Here is a 22,381-nt window from a genome sequence, read left to right on the forward strand (position 1 = left end):
GTGATTGCACTAGTCTGCGGAAGACAGATCTTGGGAAGAATGGTCTTACTCTTTTCAGTTTCCACATGGAGTAGAACATGGAGTAGAACATCAGATCATTTCAAGAACTCACTGATCTGAAGTTATCTAGGATCACTCCTGGCAGAAGATACTGAGATGCTTATCCATCAGAACCACATTGGACTGCATGGAGCAGGAGTCATCAGAGGCAACAGGAAGTCCTTGATCAGAACTGGGAGTCCCCTCTGTTGGTCCCTGTCATGCCCAAGAAGATTGACACCCAGTACCGGATTCACAGTACACCTGGCTTTAGTAGGCCCCAGTTGCCTCACAATTCCATGGTGGTGGAATCTACTCTCAAAAGGGCCAAGAGTACTGGGGACTATGCCTTGGCACCCCCAGGTAGAGAAGTTAGAACCTTGGACTCTTTTGGGAGGAAGATGTTCCGGCTTCAACGCTCGTCTCCCGTAATCGGTCTTATCAGCTCTCTACAAGCGTCTACTTGCAGGACTCGATGTGTAAGTTGCTAGACTTGGCAGAATCTCTCCCTCCAGAGCAGGCCAAGTTGGTACATCAGTTGGCCAAGCAGCAGAAGGTGTGTCATAAGTTCTTGGCCAGGGACGCCTATGACACTTCACATGGCATCCAGGATCTCTGCTCAGAGCATAGCAATGCGCAGACTCTCATGGCTGCATGTTTCTGACTTGGAACATTTTGTTCAGCAGAGGTTGGTGGATGCCCCATGCCAGGGGATAACCTTTTTGGAGAGAAGGTCAAGGAGGTTGCTGACCAAATCATGATACCATCTCTTCTCTGTCACGCCGGATGTCTTCTGCATCTGCCTCCTCATCCAGGAGGTATTTTGGTAAGTCAGGGTAGGGTGCCTACTACCCACAGAGGCTTAGGCAAGTTGCTTCCTCTCGCCAGCCTGCTCAGGCTCAACCCCAGCACACTCGTTCTCGTAAACAGCGTGTACCTAAGGCTCCTGCTGCTTCCCAGCAAAAGCAAGGGGCGAACTTTTGACTGGCTCCAACAGAGCATAGCCGCTGTCAAAGTGTTCATAACGGATGACCTTCTGGATGGAGGGAAGCTGAAATTTTTCTACAAAATGTGGCCCCTTATAACCTCCGAATGGTGGGTTCGTCAAATAGTCCGTCTCGGATGCGCCCTAAATTGGTTTCTACAACCTCATACGCATACAGCGCTGCGTATGCCTTGTAGCGCTATAGAAATGCTAAATAGTAGTAGTAGTAACCTCCAAATTGCCCACCGAGAGCTCATTACTTCAGCTCTCAGCACGAAAAGGTACTTGCAGAGGAACTTTCTGCCTTTCAGAAAAGCAGAAAGGCCCATATGGTCGAACCCATTCCACCAGGGGAAGAAGGGTAGAGATTCTATTCCAGGTACTTTCTTGTCCAAAAGAAGACAGGGAGGATGCTTTCCATCCTAGACCTAAGGGCCTGAACAAATTCCTGATCAAAGAAAAGCTCAGAATGGTTTCCCTGGACATCCTTCTTGCCATGATTCAGAAACACGATTGGCTATGCTTTCTGTACTTAAATGACACATATACACACATCCCGATACTTCCAGCCCATTGGAAGTATCTTCAATTTCAGCTGGGAATGCACCACTTCCAGTACCGCATGTTGCCTTTTGGCTTTGCATCAGCACCCATGGTCTTTACCACATGCCTGGCAGTAGTCGCAGCATTGCTACGCAGGCTGGGGGTGCATGTGTTCCCTTATCTCCACGATTGGCTGGTGAAGAGCATGTCGGAGGACGGTACTTGGGAGTCCATGTGGAGGACTATTCGGGTGTTAGAGCTACTAGGGTTCATTATAAACTACCCTGTCCCATCTTCACCCTCTCCAGCGATTGTAGTTCATTGGAGCATTGCTCAATACGCAGAAGGTTCGAGCCTTCCTCCCAGAACCAAGAGCGGACACTCTAGCTGCCCTGGCTTCTCAGGTTTGAGCCTCTCAGTAGGTCACAGCTTGGCAGATGTTGAGGTTGCTGGGCCACATGGCTTCCACAGTTTATGTGACACCCATGACAAGCCTTCACATGAGATCAGCCCAATGGACCCTAGCTTCCCAGTGGTGCCAAGCCATGGGAATAGATGTCATCCAAGTGTTGTTCACTCTCTGTTCTGGTGGACCATTCTGGTGGACCATCCAATTTGACTCTGGGACAACCATTCCAAATTCCTCAGTCTCAAAAGGTGTTGATAACTGATGCATCTCTCCTAGGTTTTGGAGCTCATGTGGATGGGCTTCACACTCAGCATCACCATCACCATCACCATCGGAAATGCAGAATTTCTAATTGGCTGGCAGATTGAATTTCTTTCACTTATGCCCAGGCTGGGCTGACTCTGAGGGTTGTGTCAGAGCTCATAATGTAAGAGCCATGGCTGTGTTGGTAGCCCACTTGCAGTCAGCCTCCTTTGAAAAAATTTGCAAGGCTGCAACGTGGTCTTCAGTCCACACGTTCACATCTCATTACTACCTTCAACAGGATACCCAACACGATAGTCGGTTCAGGCAAACAGTGTTGCAGAATCTGTTTGGGGTCTAGAATCCAACTTCACCCCCCCCCCCCCCCAGGCCCATTTTATTCTGTTCCAGGCTTCACTCTCACTCAGTTTGTATGTCGTTTCAGGTTAATCTGAGTTAGGTCCTCCTGTTTGTTATTTGTAGTGAGCCTGGATGCTAGGGATTCCCCACTAGATGAGCTTTTCTCTTAGGAACTGACCACTCCTTCTGGGACACACTCTGGGGCGGGACTTCCTTGGAGTCTGGACACATGGCTTGAGGGGGGGGGGCTTCTTCCTCTCCTGGGCAAGCCTCCACTTCACCAGGCGGACTTTTGCATGGTCAGCTCCACTTGCTTTGGACCAATTCACACAAGGCAGGACACCCATGGCCGAACCCTTCCGGGTTTTGGGGCTCCCAGCCTTGCCACTCCCTTCTAGCTTCTCGCTCAGGTCCCTCTGGACTGCACATCTCTTTGTGGCCAACACTGCTCCCAGTACAGCCTGTACTACTCCCAGTCCTGGCCCAGCACCGTTTCTCTGCACAGTCCCACTGGCTCCTCCTCTTGGCTTGCCTGTCCTCCTGCAGCTCCACTTCTCCTTTGCTCCAGCTTACTCCAGACTCCTCCTCCCCTCTTCTTGCCAGTTTCAGTGCTCTGCGCTCACTCAGGCTTGCTTGCAGTGCTTATCCAGACTCACAGGCTACTTACAGTTCAGCCTTCCTCCTTCCTGCCTCTCCTCTTCAGCCTGCAGCTCCCTTGCTCCCCAGGCTTTCTTCACTGCCTCCAGCCAACCTGCCACCTCTCCTATCCAGGCTTCTTCTCTGCTGCCAGCATGCAATATTTTGGCTGGCCCCCCTCCACCAGCCAGCAAAAGAGCACAAAAAAACCCTCGACTGGAATAATGGAGAAATTGTTAATGCAAAAAAAACGACATGCCTACCTCAGGGGTCAAACTGGTATTCACTTTGATAATAAATAAAATCCAAAATGGTCCTTCTAACAGCATGTCAAGGTAGGCAGCAGATTATATCAAACGCATCCAAGCATACAAGGTGATATCACATGAATGCACGGCAGACTCCCAGACCCAGCCTGAAGCTTAGGCAGACCTTTCCTGCCAACACTCCCCAGCCAAAACTGAGCTTCAGACAGCTCAGAAACAGCCCCGAAGAACCAGATCGCCAGCACCCACAGCGGGCCATGGAAAGAGTCGTCCCCACCCATGGGCAGTGGCAGGAACCTCCTCACCCCCCCCCCCCCCAAAGATAAAAAAAATATGAAAGAGCAACAACAAAAATTCTGTTAACCCTTGGTTACACTTATACCTATAACCCCTTCAATTCCAGGCCCTAAGTCTGGTCACTAGAAGCTCCCATTATACAATAACAATGACTCCTCCCATTCTGCACTCACTATGATCTCTGCAAGTCAAGGGGCTGTGAATGGTGCTTTCCCAGCGTTCCAAACCCAGACAAGCTGGGCAGATATTTCCACACTGGGTCACCCCCTAACCACGAGAGTCAACTTGTTCCTGTATATTTAGTGCTTTGATGTACCAGCCATTGGAGAACTTTCCCAGCTGCCTAACCTGGGGGAATCTGTGCACATAAGTTGTGATGTGTTTTTCAGGCTCAGTCTGCCAGTTTGCTTTAACTATTCTTTCTCTTTTTCCAGCTGTGGGGTCTGTGCGCTCAGTGATAGCCGTCTTAGGGAAAGGATTTTCCGAAGCTGCCTTTACAACCGCAATTCTGTATACTACAGAGTTCTATCCAACTGTGCTGAGGTAGGAAGACGCCACAGTCAGAGGCCACCTCAGTCTGTGCAAAGTGCCAGATATTACTCTGGCCGATTGAATGGACTGTGCAAGTCTTATCTGACTACATTTACTATGTCAATATGTCTCTGAAAGGTTTGAGAGGACATAGGAAATGTTGTTTCATGTTGTTTGAAACCAAATTACTTAAGTAAAAGCAAAAATAAATGTATATTGTTAATACTTAAGTAAAAGCACAGTGAGGAACATAGTAACATAGTAAATGACGGCAGATAAAGACCTGTATGGTCCATTCAGTCTGCACAACAAGATAAACTGATTTTACATGGTATGTGATACTTTATACCTGAGTTTGATTTGTTCTTGTCATTCTCAGGGCACAGACCGTAGAAGTCTGCCCAGCACTGTTCTTGTACTAAGTTTTGAAGCTAACATCGAAGCCCCTTAAAATGTACACTCCAGCCCATCCCTATCTATTTAGTCACGATCAGGGCGTAGACTGTAGAAGTCTGCCCAACTTTTGTTTCCAATTACCAGCATCGCCACCCAATCTCCGCTAAGATTCCATGGAACCATTCCTTCTAAACAGGATTCCTTTGTGTTTATCCCACGCATGTTTGATTTCCATTACCGTTTTCATCTCCACCACCTCCCGCGAGAGGGCATTCCACATATCCACCACCCTCTCTGTGAAAAAATACTTCCTGACATTACTCCTGAGTCTGCCCCCCCTTCAACCTCAATTCATGTTCTCTAGTTCTACCACCTCCCCATCTCTGGAAAACGTTTGTTTGTAGATTAATACCTTTCAAATATTTGAATGTCTGTATCATGTCACCCTTGTTTCTCCAAGGTATACATGTTCAGGTCAGCAAGTCTCTCCTCGCACGGTTTGCAACGCAAATCCCATACCATTTTTGTAGATTTTCTTTGCACCGCTTCCAGTCTTTTTACATCTTTAGCAAAATACAGCCTCCAAAACGGAACACAATACTCCAAGTGGGGCCTCACCAACGACTTGTAGAGGGGCATCAACACCTCCTTTCTTCTGCTGGTTATACCCCTCTATGCAGCCTAGCATCCTTCTGCCCACGGCCGTCACCTTGTCACATTGTTTCTTCACCTTCAGATCCTCGGACACCAACACCCCAAGGTCTCTCTCCTGAGTCAAGCTTACTAATCTCTCCCCTCCTATGTGGTATCTCTCTGGCTTAATACTTTTGTACTGCAACTACAATGGATACAACTGCAGACCACACAACATACTCTGATGAAAGTCACAGCATGATATCTGACGCAGCAAGACCTGGACAACTGCAACAATCATATCTTTATTTTACCATATTGGTTATTTGTATTTCCATTTGCATCTTTGCTTTCCCGACTGCTTTATCAGCTTCTTTTAGGGGTTCTTTTACTCAGCCGCATACGGCCGCCCAACGCATGCCAAAATGGAGTTACCTCCTGACTACCATGTGGCTCTCGTGGTAATTTCATTTTTGGTGTTCGTCTGATATGCGCATCTGAAAAACATTGTTTATTTTTGGGCACGCGTAATGGACGCACGCCAAGTGGCATTTGGCACATGAAGCTCATTACCACCCGGTTACCACGTGAGACTTTACTGCTAGGTCAATGGCTGGTGGTAAGGTCTCAGACCCAAAATTGGACGGCAAAAATTTTTAAAAATGGATTGTTGCGCGCCCAAAACCTGTGCCTGCACTACCTCAAGCCACTTTTCAGTGTGCCTTTGTAAAAGGACCTCTTAGCTTTTCCAGATATTGTCACCTGTCTTCCTCTGTGTTCTTTTGTAGTTTATAAAGGTTAACCTCTTTTTCTTTACCTTTTCAGCTACTACTTTTGAGAACCAAAGCAGCCTCCTTTTCCTCTTACCTTTATTTACTTTCCTTACAAAAAATGTTTGTTGAAAGGCTCCTTTCAGTTTTGTCCATAGCTTTTCTACTTCCCTCAGATGTTCACAACCAGCTAACAACTGTTTGAGGTATCCCACATCTTGACAAAGTTACCGTATTTTTCGGACTATAAGACGCACCGGACCATAAGACGCACCTAGGTTTTAGAGGAGGGAAATAGGAAAAAAAAATTTTCATTTTTCCCTCCTCTAAAACCTAGGTGCTCCGGTGCGTCTTGTCCAAATCCCTCCCTCCGAGTTCGGGATCGCCCTCCCCCCGGCCCTGTCACCACTTCTCCCTACTCACATCACGCGATCTTCCCTGGTGGTCTAGTGACGTCGGGGCAGGAAAGAGCCCCCTCTTTCCTGCCCAGCGCGCTGCTCTCCATCCTCCTGTATGCATTACTGCCTGACGGTCTCGGCGAGATTCAAAATGGCCGCCGAGAATTGAAGGCGGCCATTTTGAATCTCGCCGAGACCGTCAGGCTGCATACAGGAGGATGGAGAGCAGCGCGCTGGGCAGGAAAGAGGGGGCTCTTTCCTGCCCCGACGTCACTAGATCACCAGGGAAGATCGCATGACGAGAGTAGGGAGAAGTGGTGACAGGGCTGGGGGGAGGGCGATCCCGAACTCGGAGGGAGGGCAGCCAGCCAGCCAGCCAGCCAGCCAGCCAAATCTACCTTCGGACTATAAGACGCACCCCCCATTTTCCTCCCAAATTTTGGGCGAAGAAAGTGCGTCTCATAGTCCGAAAAATACGGTAGTTCTTTTGAAGTTTATAACCATCACTTTTCAATACATCCTCTCTCCACATGCATCTTTTAATATTAATCTACTATCAGGGTCATTTTCAAAAGAGAAAAACGTTCAAAAAGTGGCATAAGTCTGCATTTGGACGTTTTTCTGTGAAATCCGCCAGAAATGTGTCCAAATCTCAAGGGGGAGTGCCAGGGACGTGTTCAGGGCGGAACTTGGGTGTTCCTAAGACTTAGACATTTTTCAGCCATAATGAAACAAAACAAAACCGTCCAGGACTAAAACCTGTTTTTATTACGAATAAGGCACAAAAAGGTGCCCTAAATAACCAGATGACCACTGGAGGGAATAAGGAATGACCTGCCCCTATTATTATTATTATTATTGTTACATTTGTATCCCACATTATCCCATCTTTTTGCAGGCTCAATGTGGCTTACAATTCATCATGGATATTGGAAATAGAAAAGAGTATACATTTGTTTTGGCAGAAGTTTTGGTTACATGATGGTGAAATACATGATAGTGTTAAAGCCATAGACATTAGGTGCATGATAGTGTGAAAGCAAAAAACATTAAAGAACATTCCTGGATATCTTAAAGAAAGTAGAGTTATGCGTGTTGTTCTTTATGATATATTTTCTCGAAAAGATAAGTTTTCAGGAGTTTGCGGAAATTGGTCATTTCGTAGACCGATTTCAGGTTACGTGGCAGCAGTGCCATAGCGAGGGTGCCTGACACCCGGGGCGGGTCGCCGCTGCACACCCCCCCCCCCCGGGTGCAGGGCACGGCACCCCCCCCCTCCGGAGCACTCCCCCCTCCCGAAACACACCCTATCTTTCAGCGGGGGGCAGGCGGGAGGGCCGATCCGCCCCCAGTGCATGTCACTGGGAGCTGCGTTGGCTCTGCTGCTTCCCTGCTTTCTCTGCCCCAGAACAAAAGAGCAGGGAACCAGCGAGCCAACACCCCCCCAGCGCGTGCACCCGGGGCAGACCGCCCCACCGCCCCCCCCCTTCCTACACCACTGCGTGGCAGTGAGTTCCAGAGCTGTGTGCTTGTATAGGAAAAGGTTGATGCATGCATTGATTTGTATTTCAAGCCTTTACATTTGGGAGGATGAAGATTGAGGAATGTGCGGGAGGATTTTTTTGCATTTCTGCGTGGTAGTTCTATTAGGTCCGACATGTAGGCTGGGGCGTCACCATGGATGATTTTATGGACCAAGGTACAGAGTTTGGACGTGATGCGTTCTTTGAGTGGGAGCCAGTGTAGTTTTTCGCGAAGGGGTGTTGCGCTTTTGTATTTTGGTTTGCTGAATATAAGTCTGGCTGCCGTGTTCTGGGCTGTTTGGTGTTTTTTGAGTATTTGCTCTTTGCAGCCGGCATAGAGTGAATTACAATAGTCCAGATGACTAAGTACCAGTGATTGTACCAGGTATCGGAAGACATTTCTTGGGAAAAATGGTCTGACTCATTTTAGTTTCCACATTGAATGGAACATCTTTTTAGTTATGTTTTTTGCATGGTTCTCAAGTGTTAGGTGTCGGTCAATGGTGACTCCAAGGATTTTTAGGGTGTCTGAGACTCATAGACTTAGATTAGGTGTGTTGATGGTGGTGAATTCCTTCTTGTTGTATTGCGAGGTGAGTACTAGGCATTGGGTTTTTTCGGCATTTAGTTTCAGTCGAAATGCATCTGCCCAGGAGTTCATAATGTGTAGGCTTTGGTTGATTTTGTCGGAAATTTCTCTTAGATCGTGTTTGAATGGGATAAAGATTGTTACATCATCAGCATATATGTATGGGTTTAGATTCTGATTCAATAATAGCTTAGCCAAGGGTGTCATCATTAGGTTGAATATGGTCGATGAGAGGGGGGATCCCTGTGGAACTCCGCATTCAGGTGTCCATGTGGCTGATGTTGTCGAGTTTGATGTCACTTGATATGAGCGGGTGGTTTGGAAATCCTTGAACCATCTGAGAACGTTACCTCCGATTCCAAAGTATTCGAGGATGTGTAATAAAATTCCATGGTCGACCATGTCGAATGCGCTTGACATGTCAAATTGTAGTAGTAGTATGTTGTTGCTGTTTGCTTTCAATTGTTTGAGTTTGGTCATAAGCGTGACTAGTACGGTTTCCGGGCTGTGATTAGAGCGAAATCCTGACTGGGAATCGTGCAGTACCGAGAACTTGTTTAAATACTCTGTGAGTTGTTTGGTCACCATGCCTTCTGTTATTTTGGTGAATAGGGAAATGGATGCTACTGGTCTATAGTTTATTAGTTCATTAGTATTTTTCTTTGAATCCTTAGGTATGGGGGTGAGTAGAATATTACCTTTCTCCTTTGGGAAGAGTCCATTTTGTAGCATGAAATTCACATGTTTAGTTAGGTCCATTATAAATTGTTGGGGGGCCGACTTCATGAGGTTGTTTGGGCATATATCTAATTTACAACGAGATTTGGCGAATCTTTTAAGTGTCTGTGAGATAAGATCTTCTGGTAGTATAGTGAATTCAGTCCAGATCCTGTCTGCTGGGTGGATTCCGGGTTCTGGGTCTAGGCATTCTAGGAGTGTAGTATATTCGATTGGGCTAGCTGGTATTTTGAGTCGTAGTTTTATGATTTTCTCGTTGAAGTATTTCGCCAAGTCGTTGGCTCCTGGAGTGTCTTTGTTGTTGGTGGTGACTGGAGTTGTGTCTAATAGTTTATTCACGAGTTGGAAGAGTTTGTGTGTGTCTTTGTAATTTGGCCCGACTTCAGTTTTGTAGTATTGTCTTTTGGTTTGTCTTATGGCATATTTGTATTTCCTTCGGAGTTGTTTCCAAGCGTTAAGAGTGGGATCATCTTTTTTTTTTGTTCCACGTACGTTCTAGTTTCCTAACTTATGTTTTGAGTTTTTTCAGTTCTTCATTGAACCATGGTATTGAGTTTTTCCTGTGCGAGGTTCTGGTTTGAATTGGGGCAATGTTGTCTAGTATCAGTTTGCATCTATTATCCCAATTAGAGAGGAATTGGATTGTGTCTGTCTTTGTTGTCCATCCGTCAATGTAGATCTGTTGCCAAAATTCCCCCAGTGGTCACTAACCCCCTCCCACCCCCCAAAATTGTGATTAAAAATATTACTTGCCAGACTCTATGCCAGTCTCGGATGTTATACTCAGGTCCATTAGACTAGCGTGCAGGTCCCTGGAGTAGTCTAGTGTTGGGCGCAGTGCACTGCAGACAGGTGGTGGACCCAGGCTCAGCTCCTACCTCCCCCTACCTGTTACACTTGTGGTGGAAACTGTGAGCCCTCCAAAACTCACCAGAAACCCACTGTACCTACATATAGGTGCCCCCTTCACCTGTAAGGGCTATGGTAGTGGTGTACAGTTGAGGGGGTGGGTTTTGGAGAGCTCAGCACACAAGGTAAGGGAACAATGATGAGATGAGTACCTGGGAGCAGTTTATGAAGTCCACTGCAGTGCCCCCTAGGGGTGCCCTATTGCTGTCCTGGGATGTCAGGGGGACCAGTCTACTAAAAATGCTGGCTCCTCCTACATCACAATGGCTTGATTTTGTGCGTTTTGCATGTGGACTTTTTTTTTCGAAAATGGACCAAAAAAACAAAACGTTGAAATCACAAAATGTTCAGAACCGTATTTTTGAAAACAAAAGATAGATGTTTTTCTCTTTCAAAAATGACCTTCTCTCCTATTCGGATTTTGGACGTTTTTTGCAAAACGTAGACATCATATCGAAAATGCCCCTCTTTGTCGACTAATGGACTTAGAGGGACTGAATCCAAATATTAATACAATTCCCTAATTAGAACCCTGATTATAGGAATTAAATTTTCTTAAGCATATATTGAGAGGAGGGTAAAGACCTCAGTGGCTGTCATACTTCCAATAAGGAACGCATAGAAGAACCTCACAATCAAACCACCATCATCGGTCATAAAAACCCTCCAACGTTTCTTATCACTTATCACTTTCGCCTTTTCTTGCAAACCATGATTGCGTTTAAACTTATCAAGATCTCTTTTTAATATTATAAAGAGATAAATGAGTTAAGTGAAGAACTTATCTTTCACTGGCTGATTATTTTTTGTTAATAGTTGTATTCTTGTATTAATATTAATTGTCTTGTAATGCTTCTTAATTTGTTGTGTAAGCCGCATTGAACCTGAGCTTGGACAACTAGTGATATTTTTGAAACTCCTGAAACTTGGGATATCCTTTACAGTGTGGATGAGCTAACTGAGCAGACTGGATGGGACAGTTGGTCTTTTGCTCATTCCTGACCTGAGGAAGAAAGTTCTGCCTTCAAAAGCTAGTCAGCAAATGTATTTAGTCCAGTACAAAAGGAATATTCTTATTTTTCTTGCTTGTTTTCTATTTATTGTATTTAAAATGGACGAACACAGCTTTCACACTTCTTCATCTGCTGTCATCTGCTTATGTTATTGGAATTTATTGGCTAGTGAACTTGGGGCCCCTTTTACTAAGCCGCGTAAGGCTTTACGTGCGCCCAATGCATGCCAAAATGGACTTGCCGCCCGACTACCACATGCCTCTTGATGTAATTTCATTTTGGTGTGCATCCGCAAAATATTTTTTAATTTTCGGATGCGGGTAGCGGACGTGCACCAAGTGGCATCTGACGCACCTAGGTCATTACCGCACAAATTCTTTACCGCTAGGTCTATGGCTGGTGGTAAGGTCTCAGAACCAAAATGGATGCGCACCAATTTTGATTTTGCCACACGTCCATTTTCAGCAAAAATTTTAAAAAGGCATTTTTTTGTAGGTGCGCTGAAAAATAATTCTGCGTGTGCCCAAAACCTGCATCTACACAACCGCCGGCCACTTTTTACCTTGGCTTCAGGGGCATAGCCAGACTTCGGCGGGAGGGGGGTCCAGAGCCCAAAGTGAGGGGGCACATTTTAGCCCCCTCCCGGTGCCGCTGACCCCCCACCATCACCACCAACAACTTTGCCCCCCCCTGCCGATGACCCTCTTGACCCCCCTCCCGCCGCCAACCCTCCCCTGCCACCGCCGTCACCTACCTTTGCTGGCGGGGGACCCCAATCCCCGCCAGCCTAGGTCCTCTTCTTCCGGCGCAAGGCTTCATTCTGTTTCTGTAAGTCTGACGTCAGACTCACAGAAACAGAACGAAGCCTTGCGCTGGAAGAAGAGGACCTTGGCTGGCAGGGGTTGGGGTCCCCCGTCAGCAAAGGTAGGTGACGGCGGCAGAGGGGGAGGGTTGGCGGCGGGAGGGGGGGTCAAGAGGGTCATCGGCAGGGGGGTCCAGGGCCGAATCTACGGGGGCCTAGTTCCCTGTGGCCCCACGTAGCCACGCCACTGCTTGGCTTAGTAAAAGGACCCCTTGACTCCTTGTTGTGCTTTATTTTCCCTTGCAGACAGAATGGCATTGGCTATTGTGCCTTCGTTGGCCGTGTAGCTGCTTCATTGGCCCCCCTGACCATACTGCTGGACGATGTTTGGGTTCTGCTCCCTGAAGTTGTTTACTGCTCTGTTGCCCTTGTCAGTGGTTTGATGGCTTTCCTTCTGCCTGAGACTTTGAACACGAGGCTGCCAGAAACCATCAACGATGTGGAACAGAAACTGTAAGTCAAACTTAGAAGATGGCAGACAATAAGACGCACAAATTTACCCAGTAAATCTTTCTGCTTGAATCTGATTACTGTTTTGGTATCTAGCACCTCCCTTAGAAACTATGACAGAAGAAAGGAAGTCCATGTACACTCAAAAGTAAGTTAAGTGCCTATCTGTAGTGTAGGAAGTCTGTCCCATCATAATGCATAGTTTCTTCAGGATCCCCAGTATTTCATAGACAAAAGGCATCTAGTTCACTGCAGAAAAACCAAGCAAAATACATTTTTCCCCCCGTTTTCCCACAAATCAGCCAGAATGGACTGACTTCCTTCTGCCACTGCAGGACAGATTTCATGTCCTTCTTCTGTTACTCCACAATCTATTCCCTGTAGTCTCTGTTTTCAAATTGTTGTGGGTCATAGGCGTAGTTTGACTGTTTCATTTGGGGGAGAGAGACCTCAAGAGGTCAGAGGAGCTTTGAAGACTGCTATTGTCCGCTGGCTAAAGGAGGTGATTAATTCATCATCCAGCTTATTTTCGAAAGAGAAAGACGCCCATATTTCGACCCAAATCGGGAGATGGGCGTCTTTCTCCCGTGGGCGCCCAAATCGGTATAATCGAAAGCCGATTTTGGGTGTCTTCAACTGCACTCCGTCGCAGAAACGGCCAAAGTTGACGGGGGCGTGTCAGAGGTATGGTGAAGGCAGGACTGGGGCGTGGTTATCGGCTGAACAGAAATGGACAGCTTTTGCCGATAATGGAATAAAAATAGCCGTTTTTAGCGAGAATTTAGGGCACTTTTTTTGGACCCTTTTTTTTTCACGAACAAGTCCCAAAAAAGTGCCCTAAATGACCAGATGACCACTGGAGGGAATTGGGGATGACCTCCCCTGACTCCCCCAGTGGTCACTAAACCCCTCCCAACAAAACAACTTTAAAAACATTTTTTCCCAGCCTGTATGCCAGCCTCAAATGTCATACCCAGCTCCATCACAGCAGTATGCAGGTCCCTGGAGCAGTTGTTAGTGGGTGCAGTGGGCTTCAGGCAGGCGGACCCAGGCCCATCCCCCCCCCCACCTGTTACACTTGTGCTGGTTAATGCTGAGGCAACCAGAACTGAACACAATACTTCAGGTGCGGTCGCACCATGGAGCGATATAATGGCATTATAACATCCTCATGCTTGGTTTCCATCCCTTTTCTAATAATTCTCAACATTCTGTTCGCCTTCTTAGCTGCCGCAGCACATTGAGCTGAAGATTTCAACATCCTATCCACGATGATTCCCAGATCCCTTTCTTGGTCCGTAACTTCTAAAGCGGAACCTTGCATGACATAGCCGTAATTCGGGTTCCTCCTTCCCACATGCATCACTGTGCACTTGTCAACGTTGAACTTCCATCTGCCATTTGGACGCCCAATCCCCCAGTCTCACGAGGTCCTCTTGTAATCTTTCACACTCCTCCTGCGATGAGACGACCCTGGATAACTTTGTGTCATCCGCGAATTTAATTACCTCACTAGTTACTCCCATCTCAAGGTCATTTATAAATATGTTAAAAAGCAGCGGTCCCAGCACAGACCCCTGAGGGACCCCACTAACTACCCTTCTCCATCGAGAATAATGACCATTCAACCCTACTCTCTGCTTCCTATCTTTTAACCAGTTCCTAATCCATAATAATACCCTACCTCCGATCCCATGACTCTCCAGTTTCCTTTGGAGTCTTTCATGAGGCACTTTGTCAAACGCCTTCTGAAAATCTAGATATACAATATTGACCCCCTTTGTCCACATATTTGTTCACCCCCTCGAAAAAATGCAGTAGATTTGTGAGGCAAGACTTCCCTTCACTAAATCCGTGCTGACTTTGTCTCAGTAGCCCATGCTTTTGTATGTAACCTACAACGCTTATTCACTTTGCTACAACTTTAAATTTAAAAACTGAAAAGATTCAAAAAGATTTTTGCAGTGTATCAGTTAGTGACAGCTCTTGAGTAAGGATACGGACATAGGCGCCCCGTATAAGAGGCTTGGGGAGGCTTAGCCCAAACGTGACCTTCCCCTGGCTGCTGTATCCCCCCGCAAACGCAGGGCTGCCTGGCGCAGCAGCGCTGCAGCCAGGCAGCTCGCGGAAGGTTCCTCTGCTCCTTCTCGCCCTCAGCTGAGCTCCCTGATCGACAGCTCTCCTCTCTTCTTCGTCGTCCCCCCCCCCCCCCGGCGTGTGTTTAACTCCTACTTTCAGTGGCAGCGAGTGGCGAGTGGCGAGGGCAGAAAAGAAGAAAACACTGTGAGCGCGCCTCTCTAGCTTCTCCCTTCTCTCACAGTGTCCCGCCCCGCCCTCGCGGAAACAGGTAATACGTCATCGCAGAAGGTGGACGGGACACTGTGTGAGGGAAGGGAGAAGCTAGAGGCACGCCCGAGACAGTCCTTCAGGTGAGAGAAGAGCTAGTGTTTGGGAAAGATTCCTGCACTGAAGCAGCCGCGGGACAAAAGTCTTTACAATAGCGAGAAAGGGGCTCAAGACTGAGCAATCTTGAATGGAGAGAGTGACGGATTGGTCTGGGAGCAGATACAAGGAAGAAAGTCCAGGGGGAAGAGACGTCTAACGAGCAGAAAAGACGAAGATACTTAAGAAAATGTATTGAAGTGTGTTACACCTGGGAGGAATACTGTGCGACTGAGCAATACAAAATTTGCATCTGCATTTGCTGTACAGAATTCGGCACTGAAGAAACCAAAACAAATACTTTAGTTGTTCACCTGCATCTTTTGGAGGGCAGAGTGGAGATGGTGTGGGGGGTGGGAGGGAGGACAGTTTGCATATCTCTACTTCAGGAAGCAGGTGAAAGCTTCACACACACAAGGAGTGACTCGATCTGCACATACTGGAGCAGGAGAAGTTTATCCACTCCTACCCTAGCTGAGTTAATAGTTAACTATCTCTCTGACCTCGTGTGCAATATTTAAATCAGTCACCTTACTTTCTAACTGTTCTCACTGTCTTACCTATCTGCATGTTACACCTTTGCCTTACCCTTCACTACCAATTTTAATGTTCTAGTGCGTATTGTGTTGTCATTGCAAGTAGTATACCATGCCATTCTTTGTATTGTTACTTAAATATTTTTACAGCTGTAATTGCCTATTGCTCATGTTTGATCTATTCTTACTGTACACTGACTTGAGCGAATTCCTTCAAAAAGGCGGTAAATAAATCCTAATAAATAAGAGGAGTTTGAAAGGGGAAAAAGCTTTTGCTAGATTAGATTGATCCATCCACCAGCACAGAGAGTCCCTGAGAAGTCTGGCGATCCAGACTACATCTTGGAAAATGTGAGTGGCCTGACTCCTCCAAGACCATAAGGTCCTCAGGCTGAGGCAGCGCCAGTGTATTAAACATGTGATGATTTGGGCCCATTTTCAAATAGTGGTTCTGGCACCGGTGCTGTCTCATCTTGATTATTGAAACTCACTTTATATTGACTGCTCTAAGACATCCAGGACACAGCTGCAAAATTGATCTATGGTAAACGTAAATATGATCATGTGACCTTCCCTCTTGCAATCTCTTCATTGGCTTCCAATAGAGGCTTAATGTAAGTTTAAGCTTTGCTCTTTACTGCATAAACTGCTTTCTGGTTATGCTCCAGATTATTTAGTGGATATATTTGCTGTGGGTACTGTAGGCCATTTGTTCGTTGTTTGTTGCAGTTTCCTACTTTTAAAAATGTGAAATATAAATCTATTCATGAGTCTGGCTTTGTTTACTGTTCAGCCCAAGGCTGGAACTCTCTTGAGATTGACTGAGCCCCTATTTGCTATTTACCTAAACTAGCTAGCTAGTTGAAATGATTCGTCATGGATTAAGTTAGCCTTGGTAGATTATGTATGATATTGTGCTGTTCCCAGTGTTGGATTAGCTGTTCTTTTATATCGTAATCCGCATTGATCCAATGGTGGTTTAGAACAGAATAGACATTTTATTGTAATCCTGATATGTTACGAGAGAGAGAGAGAGAGAGAGAGAGAGAGAGAGAGAGAGAACAACCTTTAGCATAGCTGCCAAATAGATACCAGGCTAGTGAGAAAGGGCCTTTGAGTCATGTCTTGCAGAGTTCCAGTGAATCCCAGTGGAGGTGACTGGTAATTTATGACTCCAGCACCTGAATGGTTAAGTGCATAGATCTCTCAGCTCCTTAGGGAAACACATGCACTCTTAGTTTATGTAAGTACACAGCTACCAAAGCTAGATTTTTACCGCCCCTCCCCCCCCCCCCCCCCCAGTAGTTAGCTTGTAGTGCTCAGCACGTTTAGCCACCAGTCACAACAGGTTTTTAAAGTCTGGATATTCAGCATCAAGAATACCAGCAATGAAAATTGGACACTCATCGAGATCCTGGCGATGTTCAGACTGGTACCCAGATAAAGACTGTCCTAAGTTTATCTAGAAATTCACCTGGTTACCAGACTGAATATTATCAGTGGCTCTGCCTTAGCTCCACCTCCAGCTGCCGCAGCACCATCCGAAGGGCACTATATTGTCCGGATAATGTTCTAAGAGAGTACAGGTGGCTGGGTTGTATTTCTATATGGGTGAAAGCGTCCATTAGTCCAGAGAACATTCCTTTTACAAAAAGGGAAGCCATCTTGAGATGTTCTCAAACCAAAAATGTATTCAAGGTCCTTAGATCTAGGAGAGGATGGAATCCTTCTATTTTCTTTATATCCGTGCCCCCCTTTCTCCTGGTACGGACTGAGAGAATCCCACTAAAATTCCTGTCAGTCACTATAAGGAATAAGTTTCTCAGATTTGCCCACTAGAAATCTGGTATCTTAAGCCCATTGCTCCTGTAAATGGTGTTACACCTCTTGAAGGTGTTTTTGGGACAAAGGAAAGTCCCCTGATGGGCTCCACTACAATTCATGCAGGGGAAAAGCGCAATTTCCCAGGGCACTGGCTTTGGGTTGTGCCTCAAGGAGGTGACTAAAAGCCACAAAGGCAGAGCAAACCCTGATATTGGAAGTACAGCTGGGCTTTGCCTTGTGTGCTTTGAATATCTCTATTCAGAAAATTTGAAAACAGTTTGAAGAGATGCCAACTATCTTCCTTCACAACCGTGGGTAACAGGAAAATCCCTAACGGAGTCTCAAACCGCCAATGATGAAACAAGCCAGTTATGACCACTCATTTAAAAAAAATCTCACACATTTATAGCTTAGCACATTGAGGGGTTTGAGAGAAGCACCTTGCGCTCCATGTTACGTTGCAGAGCGGCTTGTCCTGTTCACATTGCTTACATTTGCATTCTCTTCTGCAGGGGCTGCCGCACAAATTTAACCCATCCGGAGAAACAACCCTGTGAGGACATCAGTGAAGACATCCCCCTCAAAGCTCTGGAAAACTCTGTCACTGATCAGACAGTTCAGGTTTAGGCACTTCCACCAAGGTGGAAGCCTGAGGCTTTGTCGGTTGTGGCACCTTGTCAGCCTGTCTGCTGGGATTAGCACAACTTGTCCCGTGCTAACTACTGGGCACTCATTCAGCACAAAAGGCAGCAAGAAAGAATGGTATTCGATTAATTCAATTCAAAAAGTGAAAGACATTAATTCTTCGTCTACATCTGAAAATGCAGGAGCGGACTGACAGTGATACTCCCCTAACCACCTATCAAAAATGATTAAACCAGATTGAGGCTAGGAGAGCATGACTGCTCTACTGGACTAGGCCCTCAGGCGCTGCCCTTAGGGTCCCAGTGGTCAGTCTGTCCCTGCCCATATGTTGAAAATCAAGTAGCCCATGACATGATGGAAAGCTGTGCCTTTCATGTTGGGATCAGAGGATGCTACTTCCCATGATAGAGGCTTGTTTAATCTTCTTTATCTAGAATTTTTAAGGAAGGGCCAGCGGCAAATATAAAAGTGATAGTGATAATAAAATCATTATAAAATCACTGCCATTCAATTTTACTTGATATACTGCAAATCTAATGAATGTCTAAGCAATGAATAAATAAATTAAATAACTACAAACAAAGATTAAGAAGGGAGGGAATGTAGTGAAGGGGGATTAGGACTGGCAGATGCAGAGACCATTATCATTTTGTTTTTTTGTGTGTGATTTTTTAATTAATTTTGCAAAAATCAGAAACCAAAATTCAATATTTTCAAATAACAATATCATTATTTTTCAACAGCTTATATTAGGTAGCTTGTATCAGCTATAGGGAGAGAGTTTACCGGCCCCTCCTGCAGCAAGATGACAATACTCTGATTGATCATAGATTAGACCCAAACATAGTAACATAGTAGATGATGGCAGAAAAAGACCTGCATGGTCCATCCAGTCTGCCCAACAAGATAAACTCATATGTGCTACTTTTTGTGTATACCTTGATTTGTACCTGTCCTCTTCAGGGCACAGACCGTATAAGTCTGCCCAGCACTATCCCCGCCTCCCAACCACCTGCCCCTCCTCCCAACCACCGGCTCTGGCACAGACCGTATAAGTCTGCCCAGCACTATCCTCACCTCCCAACCACCAGCCCTGCCTCCCAACCACCGGCTCTGGCACAGACTGTACAAGTCTGTCCAGCACTATCCCTGCCTCCCAACCACCTGCCCCTCCTCCCAACCACCGGCTCTGGCACAGACCGTATAAGTCTGCCCAGCACTATCCTCGCCTCCCAACCACCAGCCCCGCCTCCACCACTGGCTCTGGCACAGACCGTATAAGTCTGCCCAGCACTATCCTCGCCTCCCAATCTCGGCTCTGCCACCCAATCTCGGCTAAGCTCCCTAGGATCCATTCCTTCTGAACAGGATTCCTTTATGTTTATCCCACGCATGTTTGAATTCTGTTACCGTTTTCATTTCCACCACCTCCCGCGGGAGGGCATTCCAAACATCCACTACTCTCTCCGTGAAAAAATACTTCCTGACATTTTTCTTGAGTCTGCCCCCCTTCTCAGCCTCGAAGTGGGGCCCAGCAGTTTGGCAACTTCATTAAGGGATCCTTGTACTAAGCTGTGGTAAAAAGTGGTCTTATGCCCTTACACAGGTGTTTCCTGCGTGCTAAGGTCGTTCTACCACACCTGGAAAATGGCTGATTTTCTATTTTCTGAATTAATGGCCATGTTGTTGAGATGTTACCATTAGAGCGAGGCCGTTAACCAAATTTAGCACATGAGCCCTGACTGTCACCTATTTTGAAAGTGGAAAGGCCTCACGCACTAATCCCATGCTAATCAGTTAGGGTGCAGTGATATTGGCTGCACTAACTGATTTGCACTGTCACGCCCAGTCTATTCTCCCCCCAGACACGCCCCCTCTGAGAAAGATAATGAAACGTGTTTTAGCGCATGGTTTGCGCCCATATATTGGGTTTTCACCACAGGACACTTAAGTGCGTCCCACAGTAAGTCCTTTTAAGTTGTGGTAAGCATGCACCTACCACAACTTAGTAAAAGGAGCCCTGAGTAAACTTTGTCTAAGTCTTCCCATCTATAACATGCAAAAAAGGTTTTCAGACACCCACTACATCGGGATAATGATCTTTTATAAATGAGCTAGAGATGGGTGTAACTAGTGAGGTAATTAAATTTACTGACGACACAAAGTTATTCAAAGTTGTTAAATCAGAAGAAAATATTTCTTCACTCAATGTGTAATTAAACTCTGGAATTTGTTGCCAGAGAATGTGGTAAAAGCAGTTAGCTTAGCAGGGTTTAAAAAAAGGTTTGGATAGCTTCCTAAAAGAAAGGTCCATAAGCCATTATTAAAATGGATGGGAAAATCCACTACTTATTTCTAGGATAAGCAGCATAAAATGTATTGTACTATTTTGGGATCTTGCTAAGTGCTTGTGACCTGGATTGGCCACTGTTGGAAACAGGATGCTGGGCTTGATGGACCTTCAGTCTGTGCCAGTATGGCAACACTCATGTACTAATATAACATGCCAAATACCTTGGAACCAGAAGAAATCTGAGGCTTTCAAGGGGATTTCCAAGTGCGAGCAATTAAAGCAATGGTCTAACAGTAGAACGCCACTCTTGTTTTTAGGCCTGTACTGGCCCAGACTGAGACCTAACAGTATCATAGCTGGCTCAATGAGTAGACAACATTGAGTAAAACTGTGCAAAAGTGGCTGAATAACTGGGCAGGATCTCAACACAAGGATAAAGGTTCCAACTTTTCCACAGTACTGCCAGCAATATGAGGAAACTTCCCATTTCATTTTAAATAACCATTCGGATATGTGATACCACTAATAACGTAAAGTTACTTACCTGTCCTGTAGCAGGTATTCTCCGAGGACAGCAGGCCAATCATTCTCACAACTGGGTGATGTCATCCGACGGAGCCCGCTGTGGACGCTGCCCAGCACACTGTCTCTTTAGGAAGCCTTTGGCAGCATCCCACTGTGCATACACGGGTGCCTTCCCACTCGAGCGTGCGAGCGAGCGCAGGACCAGAAGTCTAATAACATAACTAGACAAGACAACTCCAAGGACAGGAGGGAGGGTCTGTGAGAATTATTGACTGTCCTTGGAGAACACCTGTTACTTAACTTTCTCTGAGGACATGCAGGCCATATCATCTCACAACTGGAAATCCCTAGCTACCAGGCTCACCAAAAACAACAATGCTAGGACAATAGGGACTTGCAATGGCAAGGCCTAAACAACCAATCAACCTGAAAACAAAACAAGCTGGTTGTGAAGATGCAGCCAGGAACAGAAATAATGGGCCTATGAAGGTGGAGTTGGATTCTAGACACTAAACAATTTCTGCCGTACTGTCTAACCAAACCAGCTGTTGCGTTGAGTACTTTGCTCCCCAATGGAGAAGAAAGGCATCTTCTGCTAGCCTGACATTTGATCTGAGTCTGGAGCAGTACTGAGGGACTTTGTTGTTGAGATGAGTGGCAAAAAGATCCACCAGGTAGAAGAAGAGAGGAGCGATTCTAGATCGGGAGAGGAAAGTGCAAATGCCAGACTTGTGGTGGAAAGTAGAAAGATAGAGGAAACATGACGGGGAGGGGGAGAGAGAAACAGAGACAAGATGCTGAACATGGGAAGAAGCAGTAGGGAGACAAGGGGAAGAATGCTGGAGAGAGGGGTGGAGAGAGGGAAGATGCTGGGCAAAAGTTGATAGAGAAGACAGAGAGATGCTGGATCAAGGAAGGATGGAAAGAAAGGAACTATGCTTGCTCAGGGAGAGAAGGGCAGATTGTGGACATGGTGGGAGTAGGGTGACAGAAGGGAATGGGGAAGAGAGTGGGTAGTGGAACAGGATGGGGGAAGATGCTGGCTTAGAGGAGGAGAAGAGGGAGGAAATGCTAGATTGAGTAGGGACATGGGGGTACAGGGACACAAAAGGACACATGCTGGGCATGGGGGTAGTCAGAAAGCAAGGGGACATGCTGGACAATTGGAGAAGAATAGGTACAGAGAGGGGAAATACTGACAGAGGAAGAAGCTGGACATGGGTGGTGGGGTGCAAATTAGAGTGATGAAGAAATGCTGGATGGAGATGGAAAGAGTTGAGATACTGGATGGAAGAGTGAGAGGAGAAGCTGGGCAGAGGACAGAAGAGAATGGAGAGTGTTCAGAGGAGAAGCGACAGAAAGAGGAAGAACTGGATAGAGGGGAGGAGAAACTGTGAGGAGGGGGGAGAAAGCGGGGGGAGTACTAGCTTGAAAACTGAGGCATCATAGAATGAGAAATAGGAGGAATAGGGTGAGGAAGATGGTAGCTGTAGTAAAGAGAGGAAGACTGGACTAGATATTACAAA

At 46.3% G+C, this 22,381-nt stretch overlaps 1 protein-coding gene across 1 annotated transcript in view; it reads left to right on the top strand.

Annotated features, from left to right (window-relative positions):
- SLC22A7 (solute carrier family 22 member 7) overlaps window positions 1–18,543 on the top strand; it is a 103,226-nt gene extending 84,683 nt beyond the window's left edge. The window contains exons 8-10 of the mRNA XM_030195707.1: window positions 4,213–4,321; window positions 12,387–12,593; window positions 17,905–18,543. Of these exons, the coding sequence (XP_030051567.1) occupies window positions 4,213–4,321; window positions 12,387–12,593; window positions 17,905–18,019 (431 nt within the window). The 3' untranslated portion in view covers window positions 18,020–18,543. The remainder of the gene's footprint in view (window positions 1–4,212; window positions 4,322–12,386; window positions 12,594–17,904) is intronic.
- The last annotated feature ends 3,838 nt before the right edge of the window (window positions 18,544–22,381 follow it).

Source organism: Microcaecilia unicolor, chromosome 3, assembly GCF_901765095.1.
Source record: "Microcaecilia unicolor chromosome 3, aMicUni1.1, whole genome shotgun sequence".
Taxonomy (NCBI): Eukaryota; Metazoa; Chordata; class Amphibia; order Gymnophiona; family Siphonopidae; genus Microcaecilia; species Microcaecilia unicolor.